General features: G+C 32.1%; 2 protein-coding genes across 2 annotated transcripts; one reads left to right on the forward strand and one right to left on the reverse strand.

The window, feature by feature from the left end:
* Window positions 1-9,986: 9,986 nt before the first annotated feature.
* On the forward strand, window positions 9,987-14,549 carry LOTGIDRAFT_124007 (hypothetical protein; the record flags this gene model as incomplete). The annotated part of the gene is made up of 8 exons (XM_009060991.1): window positions 9,987-10,089; window positions 11,711-11,819; window positions 12,108-12,227; window positions 12,650-12,832; window positions 13,145-13,358; window positions 13,640-13,813; window positions 13,978-14,118; window positions 14,391-14,549. The coding sequence occupies 8 exons, from the start codon at window positions 9,987-9,989 to the stop codon at window positions 14,547-14,549; spliced, it is 1,203 nt and encodes a 400-aa protein (XP_009059239.1).
* Window positions 14,550-15,729: 1,180 nt separating this feature from the next.
* Window positions 15,730-19,186, reverse strand: LOTGIDRAFT_192329 (hypothetical protein; the record flags this gene model as incomplete). Its single annotated transcript, XM_009060992.1, has 5 exons — window positions 15,730-16,901; window positions 17,206-17,335; window positions 17,938-18,028; window positions 18,191-18,351; window positions 18,915-19,186. 5 exons carry the CDS (start codon window positions 19,184-19,186, stop codon window positions 16,434-16,436), a joined length of 1,122 nt encoding a protein of 373 aa, XP_009059240.1. The 3' UTR covers window positions 15,730-16,433.
* Window positions 19,187-19,312: the final 126 nt, after the last annotated feature.

Genomic DNA, 19,312 nt, shown 5'->3' on the forward strand with positions numbered 1-19,312 from the left:
GGAATTGAAAGAAATTACATTCTGCCAGTGGTCAATCTGATTCAGCTAGATCTCTCATTCATCACACACAGCTGTTTCTCAAAATCACTGATTATGTTGTCAGAAATTTCTCCCGAAATAGATGTTCAATAAAACAGAATCTAATTATCAAGCAGACAGGAATGCAAAAAAAGAGAATGTTATGTTTTGAACATATCTGAGAGTAAGTACTCAGTCTGCAAGTCTATAGAACCTACATATTACATTTTATTATTATGTAAAACAAAATCTCTTAAGGTATTGATTTAACACTCAACATTATTGGTGACTAAACAATGTATCCCCATCTGAAAGATCAACTTGTTTACGACCTGAAATAAAACCTACCTATCTGCACCATATGGAGTTTTACCTCGAATCAAAATCTGAGTACCAACTTTCAATCCACCTGGTATAGGCAGATATTCAGGAGCATGCTGTAACAAAACAACAAGTCAAAATAAGTTGATTATCAGACAAATTTAAGAACAAACAATGAGACCTAAGGTAAAGGGATTAATATTTACCAGTGGAGTGCAAAAAACTATCAAGTTTGGGTTTTTTGAATAATTGAACCTTATTAATCAAGAAAAAAAAAGTGCAATTCCTTCCAAAATCAAATAGCATACTTCAGAAATATACATATGCAAACACAAAACCAACCAATATCTTTTATTTATTTAATGAAATGCAGTTTGAATACACAATGAGGACTATTAATATGTTTGATGGTATTGGAGTTAAATAGAAACTGAGACATACAAAATATTACTGACATAAATAAAGGAATATTGGTCAAGTTGAGATATAACCTGAGTAAATATTAATGACTATATTGACATAGTGACTATAAAACTCCGGTCTTATCACAAATATAGGTGTGGTAGTGTTATATCTCTTATCATTTCATTTTATACACTTTTAAATAACACACCTTTCAATTTTCTACAAAAATGTCAAATATGCTGAAAATAAATAATCCATCTTCAGGACAGAAAAAAATAATGTTATTTAGAAATTTCACATTATCTGCATCTCAAAATATGAATCCACATCAGTTGTATGGGCAAAAACCTGCAGTTGTTCTGAGTTAAAATTGTGTTTTTCACACATTATAGCATTCATGATGTCAAAGATAGCTTGTGTTGCAAGGTTACATACGCCCACTGGCAGCTGTCAGAAATAATAAAACAGTCTTTAGTGACTAAAGTACAAATTTTCTCATATTGAAGAAATTATTTATGCTAAATAATTCCACAAAATTTTTTAAAATCAATATCAATAACCCAAATACAACAAACAAGTAAATCACACAGCTCTAATCAAGGGCAAAAAACAACTTTTGACGCATGTTTACAAAGTCAAGGGCAATAACTCAAAAAATGTTCATCAAAAATATCTCTTGTTAGAACTTGTCTGAGATCTTATCAATTCCAATGATCACACCAAGTTTCATCAGAATCGGTTGAAAACTGTGATCAATGATCACACCAAGTTTCATCAGAATCGGTTGAAAACTGTAGCTTCTATTGTGCTCACGAATAAATTTTGACGCGTTTTAACAAAGTCAAGGGCAATAACTCAAATAGAGAAAAACGTCAAGTCAGACACGATATTTCGGTGAAAAATTATCCGATCATCACGAAAATCAATAGGGATCATCTTCATAATGACATTGACACACAATATAAAAATCAAAAGAATCTGTAAAAAATTGTAGCCTGTAGAGTAAGCACGAGTTGCACAATATAGCTAATAGAGAAAAACGTCAAGTCAGACACGATATTTCGGTGAAAAATTATCCGATCATCACGAAAATCAATAGGGATCATCTTCATAACAACATTGACATACAAAATAAAAATCAAAAGAATCCATAAAGAACTGTAGCCTGTAGAGTGAGCACGAGCCAAATGTGAACGGACGGACGGACGGACGGACCGACATGGTGATTACAATATACGTCCATCTTACGTGTGGGTGTATAAAAAGTGTGCTGAATTTAATTTAAGACACTAAATTGCATATTCTTCTATCATTATTTTCTTCTCCCTAAGAGATATCAAACGAGCACCATAGTTTATATGTAATTCACAAGGGCCACAAAATAATGTCATTGTGTCATTATAGCTTGACAAAATATTTCATATAAATAACCTTAGGCTAGACTAGATGCATTTTATACTCATTTTCTCCAAAATGTATCACTTAGGCTGATTTCTTGCTAAACTAGACAAGTAAAAAAGTAGCTCACCACTTTATTTATATGATACGACATGTTAATTTATGTACCAATGGCTGAAAAAAAAAGATAAATTCATTGAGAAAAATAATTACCACTTTACTGTATCTCATGATTTCGGTCAATCAAAGATGGTATTTAATATATCCATGGACACTCAGAATGAATCTCATAAAAGCTTTGTAACTGTCTAAAGAATTACTGATCCATGGTAAAGTTGATAAATGTTATTTTTAAGTTATAATAAGTCATGAAAGGGTTATATCATGTGACCACTTAATACTTGTTAGAAACTATTTCAAGTTCACAGATTTCCGGGTGAATTATCTGATTCATGCTTTAATCTAGAGAAAATTCTTCTAATATCATTACAAATATTAATCAACTGGTAATTTTCTTTAAAAAAGACAGTTAAAGGGACAGATAGAAATGTACAAATATTGCATAATTCTTCAAAAATATTTCAAACTAGGAATTTCATTTTCTTTTTCTATATATGGAAGTGTTTTAAGAAATTATCAATTTGAAGGCTAAAATTTTAACTGTAAACATTATTACTTATTAGCTTAGCTAAATATTCATGTGAAAGATTTCTTAGCATAAAGTACAATTAGTCAGACTGATGGCATGACATACCATCCCTTTAACAAGCCAAACTTGCTATGTACAAGTATGGTAGAGTAGTGAAGAAGGCATATATGCATTGTAAAACAAAATGAATCATGATTGTCATTACATTCATGAAGATCAGCATATCTAATCTAGACACCAGGATGTGATTCACATACCAGTAGTTAAATGACTGATAAATAACTATCCTTGAAACAGATAGGTAGGTGGAACACATTGCTTAATAGTAGAGATAACCTGACTTAGCTTGTCAAAATAACTGTTTGATTAATCATTTACAACAAACCAAGCCTAATATGTCAACTTTGTAAAATAGTCAATTGTTTTTGTAATGCATCATTTTTTGGGGGCTCTGCTTTAAAGGGACAGATGCTGCATTTCAGGGAGTATATCATACCTCAGAAATGTGAATTGTTTTGCTTAGAACTAATCAGTACGTTCACATATTGTTGAAATTTGAGCCTTCAAATTCAAGTGTATGGATATTTATCTATGTTATTTTAACGAGTCATCATTTTAGTAGACTTTTTAATCATCCTTCCCAACTTCGTCTAAGTATAGCTGCATTGGAAGATGTCTTGGTATTAGAGACTAACCCAACAAGACGTTCAAATTTCGTAAGCTCATGAAGTGAAACGTCTTGTTTAAAGTCTATTTGAAGGAAATATGCGACTTTCGTACAGTTTTAGTACTTATGAAGACTATATTACACATTTTTAAGGTCCAAATCAACAATGGAAATGTCGCATCTGTCACTTTAAACTTCGGTTAAAATATTTTTTGAAATTGCATACTAATTAAAACAAACCTATGTCTTAGTGTGTCAGCTTACTTACCATTCTCAACCTATATTTGTAGGCAATGCTCAAGAAAGTTATCAAGTCAGAAAATGATTGGAGTTTATCAGATATTAGAACGTGAATTTGACAATTTAAAATCTGCACACGCCCAAATATGGTTAACAATATTTGCCAAACTTTATTAAAATTTTACTTGTTATCTGCAAACATCAGCTATGATGAGTGAGCCATTTGAGTGATAGAGTAGACAAGCATAGCATAACAACATGCAAGCAGAAAGACCTTCAGGAATAGCTTCAACAAGTAATTGTTGATACAACAAACAAATTATCTCATCACTCAATTCAACTTGATGGATCCAGTCCAAGGATATGTGAAGTCCTGGACCTGGAGAAGAGGATAGTTGATGACCTTATTTCCTAAAAAACGAATCTCCTGTACACAAAATTGAGTAGAACGCTCTTCAGACCTGTTGGCATTTTTTCTTGCAAATACAACCTTTTAGTTGTCAAAAGACAATATTTTCGTTATTACAATTCACAATCAATTTGAATTCTGAAGTTACTTCCCTTCCATTACCTGAGGCTGAATGGTTCAAACCAGCTAATTAAGAGATGAAAGTAATGAGTCTGCATCAATTTGAGTATATTGGTCAGCCAATAAGTAATTTTCAAGGTATAAAAGATGATAAAATTCATAATGTGTACCTTACCTAAGTAGATGTCTAATTAGACGCGAGAGATGCTAAACGTGTCGGCTTGTCTGTATTCAATGGGTCATGTGACTTTCTTTAAATAGAGAATACTTACATAGACGAATCATCAAAATTGAACCGGTAAAACCTACCTAGTAACATTGACGGACAACTCAAATACTGATTAGGAATGCCTTATCTTATCTCTAGAATACATTCAAATTTTATTGACACTCAACAATTTGCAAGTCTAGTTAGAAATTCTCAAATTTGTGTAGGCGTTATTTGACCATCAAAAGATAAAATTATAATTTAGTGGCAATAGTTTTACAATAATTACTTCAGTATTCAAATAGTAAAATTTACATTTATCAGTTTGAAATTGAGTTAAATCGCAAACGTCTCTAATAGGTAATTTGGTGGACTGTTAAAACGAATACGAAAAGACAAGTTTCAATGTCAACTGAAGGACAGATTTTCGCGCCAATTTGCAGAGAACACTTTACACATCTCACCCGTTCACTGAATCTGTTGCAGCAGAACAGAACTTTCAAGTAGATTCTCCTGGTGATGATTGTGGTTAGGGTAGCCTACATGTAATTCAAATCCTCAATATCCTTTACCAAGAAGTAGGCCTAATCCTATATGAGAATTTAAAAGCTGAACCCTCTCAATACTTGTTACAAATGGGATTATATAGGTCTTACAGGCGTAAAAGTCGGTCGGCCTTTTATAGAAACCTTAAACCAATCTGTGACTATTTTGAACATTTAAGGTGGCATGGTATGTAGGCCTAGACCCACCTGTAAAATATACAATTTCCACGACTAATAGCTGCCCGAATAGCTCATCTCATAATAACGAGATCCACAACTATAGTCTATTATTAAAAACGGGTTTCACTATATCAAAGGGCATCAAGGAGTAGCATAAAACTATTTCGTGCGTTTAAGTTGATAAAAAGAAAATAGTTCTAGAATATTCTTATATTTCTACTGAACAGCTCGGTATATTAGCCTTCTCTTTCCGGATTCTAACTATAACTTCCATCTAAAATATTATTTATCTCATTTCTTGCACAAAATGTGACGAACAATACGTTGGGGAGACAAAAAATTCGTTAAGGGTGTTTTTATTAATTATTTTTTAAGTTGATGTCAGACTTATGATGATTGAAACAATCATCATAAGTCTGACATCAACTTGAAAAAAAATTAATAAAACCGTTTCAAAACACTTCAATCAACCCGATCACCAATTAACAGACCTGAAAATTATTCCCATTGAACAGATATACGAACAACCTGGCATTGATACAAAGAAAATTGACTCATTCGCGAAAATTATTGGATAAACAAATTACAAACCATGCATCCTTTAGGAATGAACATCCAAGTTGATTTCCAAATGATACCTTTTGTTATTCAATACAACAACACAGCTGGTCAAGTTCCCCGAATAATTATCCGTCTTTACAAAGAATTGCAGGAAAAATTTCCAACAGTCTTTACAAATTATTTAGTTATCGCCTATACCCGTAATAAAAATCTAAATGATATCTTAGTCCGTGGTAGATTACCCCCCCATCCCCCTTCCATAGATTTAGTACATTTCCTTTAATTAATATTTATGATAACTTACAATTGAAGAGTTTCCTCGCAAAAATATCATACATGTATACTATTTTCACTTAATAAATTATATATATTTTTTTATATGAAATACGCATTTTTCTTTTCATTTAATATAGGACAATTCCTCAGTTTCACCAGTAAAAATGTTTATTATGATTTCCATGGTTATTAATGTTCCTGTAGGAACCAGTGTTCTTCTTACATATTTCAGATTCGGAAGATAATGAATTTGCATTTCAAATATTCTATATCATTCTTTTAAACTAACTTCACAAACATTGCTCTATCACTAGAGGTTACGCCTACATGCCTGTGCTTTCGTAAAATTGCTTAACCGCAATGTTACAACCTAAATTTCCATCTACAAGTATATAGTTGACAGCCGCGGTGCCTCGGTTTATTGTTTCATCGAAACTTATCCCGACCCTTGCCGGTATTTTACTCTGAACTTTCAGAAATTAGTTTTCTCCGAGGTCGTGGGCACCCGCTGGATGACTGGAAAATTCAGTAATAATCTTTCTATAATATTTCTGAGAGCTATAAAGATACAGTGTCACCAGCTCAACTGAAACGTTCTCGTGCCGCTATACTCTGCTATCGAATGCGTATGCCACTGCCCCTCCCCTCCCCCCCCCCCCCTCCCCCTGCTAGCTATTTGGACAGATGTGCGCGACTCCAGCTGATATCTGTTAAAATATCCATAAGAGGCTGGAATAGAGGCAGATGTTTCGGACTAGGTCATTCACAGCAGTAGGCTATCAACGACGAAACAACCAAGAAAGCTACTTTAAAATCGCCTTAGCCCCTTTCGTAGCCTTGCTCTCAATCTATGCTTAACTTCAGTTACTGGAGGAATACATATCACTCTGTGGACTGCAAAGTCAAGTCGGGCCAGTGATGTTATAGGTATAATCGATATTTAGTTTTAGTTTCTCCTACATTGTGTTTGTACGGGAAATTTCTCATGTGAATTTAAGTAAATGAAATTTGAGGTTTCCTGGATCGGGTACCTTTTCTTCATAGAGTTCGGCCTACTTTTAAAAAAGGAGAACGCAAAAAGAGAGGTTTTCGGTTCCCGAACCGTATCGGTTCGACAATTTGCCCAGTGGAAACACGAAAGCTAGCCTTACGCTAGCTTAAAGCCGGCCTTTTCCCTCAGTGGAAACACATTTATTGACTCTAAATAAAACATTTTAGAGACAGACTACCAAATAAATAAATAATATGAAATTTTGTATTTAGGTCTAGGTTTCGACCTAAAAAATAATAAATTTTGTAAAGAATGTGATGATTATGGAATAACCTTACAATTTCATTATTGTTGTACTGGATTTATTTTTAAATATTTCGCTTTGATTTTTAATTGATTGCTCTATTTCAGTGTGTCTAAGATAAAAATCCTACTTAATAATCAAGTCAAATTGTGTGGATAACACATACAGGAACAACCATTTAAAATGAAAACTATTCCCCAAAATACAGGAAACCGTTTTAGCTAATGGCAGTATGGCAGTGATGGGCCTCCATACCGTATAATTCTAATTTTAAAGAAAGAATATGTATCAATCATAAATATCTATACATCTTCTAGCTTGTCTGTCACAGAGATTTGTATTTTCTGGGTTTTGAATCTGTCGAGATATGACAACATTTCAGTGATGAAACCATGAGAAATCTCTGTTATTGTTTCAAAGTTTTAGACGAAATGTTGACATATGGGCGCAGACATCTTGAAATCATTCAATGTTTCAGCCAATAGCAATCGATCTTACATTTACGCTCAGATTTCGACCAATGAAATCAACGATACATTCTGATGCAACACGTGCTGTAAATAGTAAATAAAGTGGATCAACACTCACAATTTGTTGACAGATTTTTAATGAAGTTTAGTAATTGGACTTGAGGATTGTGTATACAAATCTTAGAAGATGTCTCAAAGCAATGAAACTGGTATCTCAAATGAAAATCAAAGCAATAATCAATCTGACGATGTTGTCAATCCATGGGCAGTTACGAGCTCCTCTAAAAAGGGTGTTGATTATGACAAACTAATCAGTAAGTATCAAGTAGGAACTGTAAACTTATACAATAAGTATCTGTTTCAGTGGAGTAGGCAGGATTCCATTTAGGGAGGGGGGGGATGGTCGTCGGAGCACTTTGGCTCGGATTTTAGTTTGCACTAGTCATTGTGGGGGTAAAAATTTTCTAATCTAGAAAGGCAATTATACATCTAACGCGATTTTGGCAGTTACAAGTAGGCTAGTCTAGAATGAATTTTTCATTTTTTCTTGTAAAGGCCATGCCCCCTTCCTAGGGGGAGCAAAGTTTTGAATTGAGAGAGTTGTTAATTCTTTTTAAGTGATGCAAAAAATAATCTACACGAATAAAATAAATTTTTGGAAAATTCCCTTAAAGCAGTCCTACTTTTATTTCTTTTAGGGTAAGATATTTTGAGCTTTTTTTTAGTTTTATGGTTTTAAAACAAGATCATTAAGAAACAAATTAACAAGCAGTAGCCCCCAAATCTGTCTACCTACACAGCAGACAAAAGGGTTAAGGACTGTTATAGCCAATGCAATCTCTGGCCCCAACCAAGGTTATAATCAAATAGGGTGATATATGAAATAAATAATCCAAGTAGTCCTACTAACGATCTGAAGAGCAAAACGTAACCTGAAATTCAAATCATCAATTGGGGAAAACATTGGTAGCAGCTAATGAACTTTTTACATGAGATAGTACCGGTATATGAATCGTAAGTGAGTAAGTATTTCATAATAAAAAGTTGTATCAAACCCATCACAGCTGCTCAACATAAATTAAAATGATAGATACACTTTTATTATACAATTTATGCATGGTATTTTTATTATCAACTACATTTACATTGTAGATGATATGATATATGAGTGATAATCCAGATAATTTGGATAACAGATTGTTTTCATACATATACATGTAGTTTAGCTGTTATTGCTTTTGACTTGGCTTAAACAATATTGAATAATTTCTGATATCCGATGTGGGCATATTTTACTTTGCCTGACATGAGCTTTATAAAAACTACCTTCAATAATTAATTTTATAAATGATGTAATTTTACAATGGAACATCATGACAATTTGTGGAATGAAAGTGAAAATAAATTTCCCAGAAAATGATGCAACACTGATATTTCCCAGAGATTTTGTCATAATTTGACTCGTGAGTCATTTGTTTTTGTCAATATTGATTTAAAAACTGATTACTAAGGACTTGTAACTCAAGGTTATAGATATTTACATAATATTCAGCAAAATGCATATCCATTATATCTCTCAACCTGCAAACACCCCAAATATCCGTTTTATATTTCGGTTAAATATATAACCTGTCACATTATTTTCCAATAATTAGCCATTTATGAGGATTTGAAATCCCCCCTCCCCCTTTCCACTCATGTCTGTTGTGTTGTTAAATCTATCTCAAATTGTTATGGTGTTTATTACAATGAATGTTTTTGAATGAGATTGTGTACTAAATCAGATCTGTGTCTACCTGTGTCTTATTCCATCCTTTCTCATTTTTTGATCAATATTTGATAAACAGAAAAAAAAGTCTTGTCTTAAAACAGAGAGGTAACAGAGTGATTCCCTATGCTGATGGAAATACCTGGAACTGCTACCTCTGTCAAACAATTGCATTCACTATATACTGAAGGTCATGACATCTGAAAGTAAAATTTCCCAGAAATGAAATTTCTTTCCTTGGAGGTAAAGTTGATTGATTTGCAATCACCTTTAACCTAGAAGCTGTTGAAATTTCATTGGACAGAATCCTCTATTAACTACAGTTTAGATTAGCAGTGGTATTACTGTTTCCCGGGGAATGAGGTTTTTCCAGAAAATGTTTACTCTTATAAAAGATGATGCAAGCTTGAGCCCATTTCATTTCCAATAGAGATCTGATAGAGACAAGGTATCATCATGGCTGAACAAGATATTATTATTCATCCTGAGGAGGATATTGTTGATCCCTGGACTGTTAAGAGTTCCTCGGACAAGGGAGTTGATTACAATAAGTTAATAGGTAAGCTTGTTGGAAATAGTTTATATTTTATTCAACCTGTCAAGATTCATATAATGTCAGACAGAAATTTTTTTCTGACTATGCCATTCAGTGTCTGTGAACAATCAGGGTAGTTTTGCCAGTACAGTGGAAAGTGCTATCTCTTTTCAGACTTTCAACATGTTGAGGGATCTTTGATGTGCACAATTTATAGCTCACAGGGTCTTGTAGTTTCTTTTTTTTTCATTTATAGGAAAAGGTTAATTTTATAGGAAATGTCTGTAAAATCTTCTTTTATTTATTTATTCTTTAATTTCTTTGAAACTAAAAAAAAGATCTTCAAAATTGGATAATGTAAATTTTACTTGATGCTCTGGTTAAGGTTTGATAACCATGAAAATTTAGGTGATGTTGCTGCAGAAGATTCCCCTTTAAGTTTTTGAAACTATATTTTTATGTCAACACAATAACTATAGGTCAATTATGAATATGAATTGGGGGGTGAGAGCCAACACCAGGCAAATTCTCGAAAGCACTGGCACAGGCATCAGATTTTTCTTAACTTAGGAGGATGTGAACCCATTGCACCTAATCTACAATCCTACTCACTACCGACTGAGCTATTCCACTGGACTGTCTTATTGGCACTAGTCCAAGAATGATAGACAGTCTATCATATATGAATTATGTTGAACAATATGCTCCCGAAATGTGAAAGTTTGGAATTTCATTTTTGGAGAATTAATATTTAATTCTATAGGACAAATTCTCTGTAAATTTGGCATGTCTGTAACAATTTTGTATTTCCAGGGAATTTTTATTTAAAAATTCCAAAGAATTCTCCAGAAATCAGGCAACTTGGAATTTCTTTCTCTGGGAATTATTTCAGTCTAGTATAATTTCTTGGAATTCTCTAGAACTCCAAACATGGAATTTTTTTCTGAGAATTGTTTTTTTCCTCAGATTTTTTGGGAACTGTTTGTGTCTAGGTTTCTTTTTGTTGTTGTTTGATTTTGATAATGTTTTGTGGGGGCCTTAGCAAAAAATGAAATTATGTCTGAATCAGCTTGCAAATCCACTAGAAATTACAGTTTTTGTCAAACTTTGAAATATTTGTGGTTTATATGTATGTAAATGCATACCAGTTAGGTCTCATAAGCATAGTTGACTGCAATTTTGGTTGATTAGAGATGTCTTTAAATTTTTCTTCACAGAATTAAAAAGGTTAAAATCATCTAACTATGCACTTCATTAGTTGATCAAGTTTTATAAGAGTTCACTTTTCAGAATCAAAATCAAAGATATTGTTGTTTTCTCTTAAAGGAACAGATGCGCCATACTTTAGTCTTAACTAAGCCAATCAGCTCACCTTCTAAATTTAAGCCTTCAAATCCATGTGTGTCCAGAATTATCCTTGTTTGAAAGTTAAAATCTTTTTATGAGACTCTGTCATACATAGAAAAAACATTTATATAAATAAGAAAATAAATTCTTAATTTGAGATATTTTTGAAGGAATATTTCGATTTTCATATATTTCTAGTTCTTCTGAAGACTTGTTATATATATATATTCAAGCCTCAAATCAGCCCCCAAAATGGTTCATCTGGCCCTTTAACTAAATAAAAATACTTTTATTGTAGAAAAATTTGGTAGTATGAAAATTGATGAAGAGTTGATAAAGAGAATGGAGAGAGTAACAGGAAAACCTGTTCACCATTTCATCAGAAGAGGAATATTTTTTTCTCATAGGTACTGATCATTTTTTGTTTCTCTCCTTTAACTTCAACTCACCTGGTGATTCATCTGATCAGTCGGAGGGAATGCTCTTCTCAACAAATTGACTGGCAACCAGCAGCTACAACTAGCTGAATGAAGTATGTGGCAGAAAGTTGGATCTTAAAATGAAACAGTATTTCGTTACGTCAGTATGTCATGTATCATGATATCTAAAAAATACATGTATATATATGTCTAATAAGTACTTTGAAATTATTGTCACAAAAAATCCAGTCTCATGTATCAGTTTTCTTTTTGTAGAGAAATGCACCATATATTGGATCTGTATGAAAAGAAACAACCATTTTATCTGTATACTGGAAGAGGACCATCATCCGATGCCATGCATCTTGGACATTTAGTGCCATTTATATGTACCAGGTGAGTTTTACTATACTCTATAATAGACTTACATCAATTTAGATTAATACAGTCTACCTGTGATATTCCGATCATGTTTGTATAGGTAATTATTATACATGTAAGATCTCTTACTGCAGAAGCAGCAGAATTTGGTCATGACTTTCAGATATGACTTATATTACTTTCAAGAGGCACATTCAGGCGTTTATATAGAAACAATTTTAAATTGATATGACCAGTAGATATGAATAAATGCTCAAGGTTTTTGTTCTAAACTTTTTTGCATGAAAAATTTTGGATACCGCTAATCTGAACGATTTTCTTCTATTCAGCTTTTGCCCAATTCCAGAATTCTTTATATGAAAAACATGTCGAAAATAATAGTTTTTTATTTAGAAATAATTTGTTTAGTTCTCAATGCTTATTATGATTTATTGTAGATGGTTACAGGAAACTTTTGATGTACCTTTGGTTATACAGTTGACTGATGACGAGAAATTTTTGTGGAAAGATCTTACAGCTGAAGAGACTCATAAATTAGCTTATGAAAATGCTAAAGATATCATTGCCTGTGGATTTGATCTTGATAAAACTTTTATATTTAGTGACTTTGATTATGTTGGGTAAGAATAATTTGCTCATGAGTATTCCAAATGATTGTTAGAGAAAATAAATACTTCAATTTAAATAGATAAATAAATAAATGAATCTTTTTCCCATATGATCCTTGTTCCATGTAATTTTCCTCAATTTGTTATGATAGGCTGGTTGACTGTCATAATCTCCCTCTGCCAATTTTTTCCTCATTCCCCACTTCTTCCTCACAAATATTGCCAATAATCTTTTCGTTTCTCATATCTGTACTTATCAAGATCGGATGTTCTTGTAACCATAGAGCTCAAATTGTTTAAAATATGTTTCTCAATATATTTCAGTGGCTGTACAGATTTCTATAAAAATATTTGTCGTATTCAGAAATTAGTCACCTTTAATCAAGTGAAGGGTATATTTGGTTTTGATGACAGTACATGTATTGGTAAAGTGGGTTTCCCTGCCATTCAAGCTGCACCTAGTTTCAGTTCTTCTTTCCCACTGATATTTGGTGGCCATACAAAAGTTCCATGTCTGATTCCTTGTGCCATTGATCAGGTGAGACAATTTACTCAATTGAGCACTTTCAGGTGTTATAACTAGTATAATGTACCTTTGTACATAATGGATCACTGTTATATTATTTTAGTGGTTAAGGCTCTGACATTACAGTATGTAAATTACATCAGCTTTGTGCCTTTGATAAGGTGAAACACATCTCTTAAAACCTTTCAGCACATTCAGGTGTTATATCTAGCATAATCTATAAGAGATTTTAAGTACTCAAAGCTATGTTGATAGTAAGGTTTAGACATTACAGTATGTATATTATATTCCAGGATCCATATTTCCGAATGACCAGAGATGTAGCACCAAGACTACAGTTCCTGAAACCAGCATTACTGCATTCAGTGTTTTTCCCGGCGTTACAAGGCGCCCAAAGTAAAATGAGTTCCAGTGAACCTACATCTTCTATATTTTTAACAGATTCACAGAAAGATATAAAAGATAAGGTAAGATCATTGAATTTTCTCTTTTAATTACAGAAGCATAAGAACAAAATGACAATGTGTAACAGCTTCTGAAGCTTAGTCACCAGAAATTGATTGAATCCTAATTGAAAATACCTCAAAATCAGTTGTTATTAAATAATGTTAATGATTATTACTTCCAACAGATTAATAAATACGCCTATTCTGGTGGCCAGGCTACAGTAGAAGAACATAAAGAAAAGGGAGGTGACTGTGAAGTTGATGTATCCTATCAATATTTACGCTTCTTCATGGATGATGATGCTAAACTGGAACAATTGAGAAAGGTTGGTCAATGAATTCCTTATACTTATACTGCAGAAAGCACTGAAATAATTGCCATTTTCATGATAAAATAGTATTAAAAAAATTGTTAACAAGTAGTGATCTTGTCATAGGATTTCATGAAAAGAACCATGTCACCTATGTTCCTCTGATTGCACAGAAAATTTTGCTAATTGGCTTGTCAAAATGTTCTTAATTGCACACTAAATGACATTTCTCATCTTTTCACCCTATTGAAACTGCATGTAAAATTCAATTATTTGCTATATTTTAGGATTATACAAGTGGAGAACTACTGACTGGACATCTAAAGAAAGAGCTGATAACAGTTTTACAGAAATTAGTAGGTGAACATCAAGAAAGGAAAGCTAAAATCACTGATGCAGACGTGAAAAAATTCATGACACCACGAAAATTAAATTACAAATATTAATTCACAATATCTTTTGTCCTAGTTATTTTTTCTATATTTATTTTATAAGTAGTTTTGTTGGGTTTTCGAAAGAGGTAAGTTATGCTCACATGTGAGATAACTAGCATAACTAGAAATTTATTATTTTCTCTGTAAATTTGTTATTGTGGTTGGCCGTGTAATACTGCATACTGTAACATCTATTATTGAAAGTTAAGTTTCTGCTTTGTGTATCATTTTGTTTCTCATCTGTAGCTTGTAGTAGAAATAAAAACATAATCTGTATGATATTTACTTAGAGTGGACAAGTGCTTTTGAATAACCAGAAGAATGACTAATTTGTTACATACAAACCTATTTAATAATAATATTATAAAGAAGTCATTTCACATTGTCTTGAAATGTTTAAATAATTATGTACCATTGAGAATGGTTAATTCTATATTTTTCTGGTCAATTTTGAAGAGGCTGGTAATAACCCCACTGTGGTTCCTAGTCATAATTCACTTTGACCAATAATATCTGTTACATTTTGAGCATAAGATAACTACTCAAATTGACCATTCTGAGAATTGCTTATTTGCTCAAAAGTTTGTTTTAATGAATTTTATTTGTTAAATGTTAAATATTGAATGTCAACCTGCTATATCAATTCCTTTGTGTAACTGACTTCTACACCTATTGATGAATTCCTTGGTTCTCAGTAAAATCATTAGCAGTGGTAGAATCAGGTCTGTCTGAAATTGTTTCCTTTGTTTATTTTTCATTTCTGTAAAAAATTGAAACTAAAATCTGATAAACATAATTTTGTGGTTCAATTCTTGGGAATATCTTGGATATCAGTTGAATTTGAAGACACAAGTTTGATGCACATCGTGCCAAAATGGATGTCCGTATTCAGAGAGAATAGACTGTCCTTACATACTATTGTCTTTAATGTTTTAGCATTATACTATATCCTCTTCTGTTTTAACACCATCTTCACATGGCTACATGATACAGAAATCAAGTACATAGACTTTAATAGAATGATTTTAAAACTTTACTAATAGTTGAGCAAAACTTCTCCAGATAGCAGTGAAATAGATTCGCTTTCTTCTGGCAAAGAATTATAGCATTTAAGATGTGATGATTAGAAAAGTAAGCATCCGTTACGGGAAACTAAGTGACTTGAGGTAACAAACAACAACATATTAATTCTATAACAGTGTTTTTTATCCTTATATTTTATCCCACAGAATAACAATTAACTAATGAAGAAAAATTGATTAATAAAAACAATGAAAATCAACATATATAATATAATAAGCAAATTATTGAGCAATTTTGGCACAAAAGTACACTTGAAATAGGACAGATGAATAAATGCAAATGAGTACACTTACATTAAGCTTAAAGGGACATTCTGCTTTTTTGTAGGTTGAAAATATTTTTGCTCAACTATGTGAAACTATAAACCAAAATCTATAGAAATGTATCTCATAACATATCTGAAAGTTTTAACTAAAAAAATTCAGCCGTTCATTTTTAAACACCAAAACCCCTCTACGTTAAAGGTTTTTAACATTTTTTCAAGCTGTTAGAAAACTACTGTACAGTAAATTAAACGCCTAATTGTAGAGAAATATATCTCCTGTTTTCTAAAGATTCCAAAAAATAAAACGAAAATTCTGAAGGTACTATCTCAACCTATACTGGGATTGAACCCTGGGCCATCAGGCTAGCTGGAAAGCGACTCACTGTGTCAATGGTGGAAGGAATAGACAAGTGAAATGACATCTGTGTGACTAATCTATCAAATTGGATAACACAGCAATATGGTAGCAGACTAGAAAGTTTCAAAAGAAAGTTTTAAAAAATGGCAATGTGTTAATGTTAAAAGATTCATAAAAGTATAATAAATATCTAAAATGTTACAGGTATTCCTGTATAGTAAGTAGGAACTTCATTTAATTCTTCAACATATTCATCAGGATAAAGGTCACCTGGGCTCGAATGGATGGTTAACTCATTTACATCTTTTGAACTGTTTTTGTTAAATTTTTCATTCTGATGAGTCATAGCTTTTTTAAAGTCTATTTGTTCCACTATTTCACTATGTAGAGAATAATCTTGAATAGTTTTATCACTTTCATTTCCACTCTCTGCTTCACCTGATGATGTAATGACCTTCACCTCCTTCTGTCTTGGTTCACCCACACTGCTTCTTGTGGTAATCGATAATAAATCAGCATCACTACCTTCTGTATCTTCATCAGTCACTGGAATTAGATGATATTTAATAGCTTCTACAGTCGCTTTCTGGACTTTATTTCCACTAAATGAAACTTTCTTTAATTTTACTGTATAACTCTCTACATATTTCAACACTAACTGAAAGGAAAATTACATCAAACCTGTATTAGAGATGATTGAAGAAAGACTTTATATTTTCTAACCAATCATATTTGTGATATGGGATTAAGAACATACAAACCTAGAAACAAAATACTACAAATTGCGAGCACAATTTTATGGTAAACTACACTGAAAGTTTTAATAATTTACATTCTCATCATCAGATGAAAATTTAGGACTAGCATACCATAAATTGCTTTCAGCTATTTAATGTGATCTTTACCTCTAAATGTTGCTTATATATATATTTAGATATATATATGGTATATATTATACTTACTGTGGCAGTTTTCTGAGTAACCCCAGTCCCTTCTAGATCTAATATCTCAAGTGTTCCACAACCAGCAACTGCTATAATAATACAACTTGCTATCTCATCTCCTAGTTTATTATAATCTAAATATAACGTTCTGTAAAAAAACAATGCTTGTGGTAAGCAATAGCAATCTTTTCACTCATCAAAGGATGTTGAATATCTGTTATTATTTTCAAGATTGGTTGCCATTTGATATTATAAAAATTCATAGCTCTTGGTGTTATACTGTCATTTACATATAAATTTCCTCTGAAGTCAATTAAAGTGGCAGTGTGCACAGAATTACATCGCTAAATGAATATATCATACTTGTAGCAAAAAATAACAAAATAATAAACATTAAAACTGAATGTTTTGGTAAACAAATATTGACTGCCGCGGAAAAAGTTAAAAGAAACTGAAGTTCATAAAGCAAGGAATATTCTCTAGTGACATTGACAAAATATTAATGACTTTACAATGTTATAGAAATTGATCAGCCTGTGCACAAAATAGATTTTCAACACAGCTCTTGTTATTTTGAAGCTGGTGCATACTTCCCCTCTAAGGAAATCGATCTTCTGCGTTCTTGAATAGCGTGAAACAACTGTTGCTAGATTTGACATGAAATGGGAAACACACTGATGAAGGGTTAAAAAGTAGTGAAACAGTGCTGTGAAACTAAAATTGAAAAGGGTCAGCAACCTTTAAACTTACCTTAATGTTGATGCAGCTAAAGCCAAACTAAATTCCATCCATCCAGTTTTACTAATTCCTGGATTTGCACTCAATGATAGATCTTGTAAACCTGAAATAACAACAAATGCATGCACATTATACATTTATATATTCATATATAAGCAGAAATCGCTAACAATAGATTTATTATTGAAAGATCTTAGAAAAATAGATGTTCTTGATTTTGCAATTCTTTGGATGTACAGATTTTTATGATCAAGAATGAACTTACCTGGCCAGTCAGAGGAAGGTGTCAATAATTCACAGATTAATGGTATAGAAACATCTGTTAGTTGACAATCTCCAATATCTAATGTTTCTAATGTAGCATTCTTTATTATACTTTTATACAATATCTTGATCCCTTCATCACCAATATTGCTACCATGAATACTGGAAAATAGCAATATGTTTAATAGATGCAATAGACTAGGTATGTTTTAATGTTTATGAATTGATAATTACTTGATGTGTATGAAGGGGGTAGGAGTGTCTAATATACTTTGCTTTATTAAACTATTTTAAGAATTATGTGTCCATGCAGATAACAAGAGTTCATTTGGAGTGTTATAGGTGTAAGAAATAGACCCATAAAGCTTTAATTTTCTTTACATTTGAGTTCTACGATTATGATAGTTATGGTTTGCATATAATTTTTTGCTCTATTAAATGTAGATATATCTTAGTATTCTATATATTGTTTAAAATATTGTTTCAAATGCCACAGAGTAAAGTGTTGCCAACATTAGATAAGAGTGGACTGACTACTATAATTACTACTGTAATCTTTGATTTCCAAAATCAGGGTGCCCTTCTCAGATTACCTATATTGGCTTACAATAATGCAAAATCAGCATCATTTATTGCAAAATTCCCTATTATATATTTATTATCATAGAAAAATTGGCTTTTGATGGCAGAACTGTCCTACTGTCCTGATGGCTATCTTTACTTACAATATTCCTGTTATTGAATGATTCTTTGCCAGTGCTTGAGCTAACAGTTGAATTCTAAATTCACTGTTAACTATTCCAATATTCAAAGCAAGCTGCAGAAGTGATTTTGTCTTTCCCACTGATTTCATTAATTTCTTAAAATCTTTATCTGAAAATTCACAATCTCTCAAAGACAAAACCTTTATAAGATTTTTCAACAATAAGGCACACACTGGTTTGATATCATTTTCGTCCAAGTTTTCTCCAACTAATTGAATCGATTGTGAACTCATACTGGCCTCTTTAAATAATTTGTAGGTCAGTGCAATAACATACTAAACATTATCACAGATATTCATCACTACAAGCCATTATTTTCAGAATTTAACACAGTGTAGAACTTTGTTACAGACAGTTCA

This window comes from Lottia gigantea (genome assembly GCF_000327385.1).
Source record: "Lottia gigantea unplaced genomic scaffold LOTGIsca_45, whole genome shotgun sequence".
NCBI classification, from domain to species: domain Eukaryota; kingdom Metazoa; phylum Mollusca; class Gastropoda; family Lottiidae; genus Lottia; species Lottia gigantea.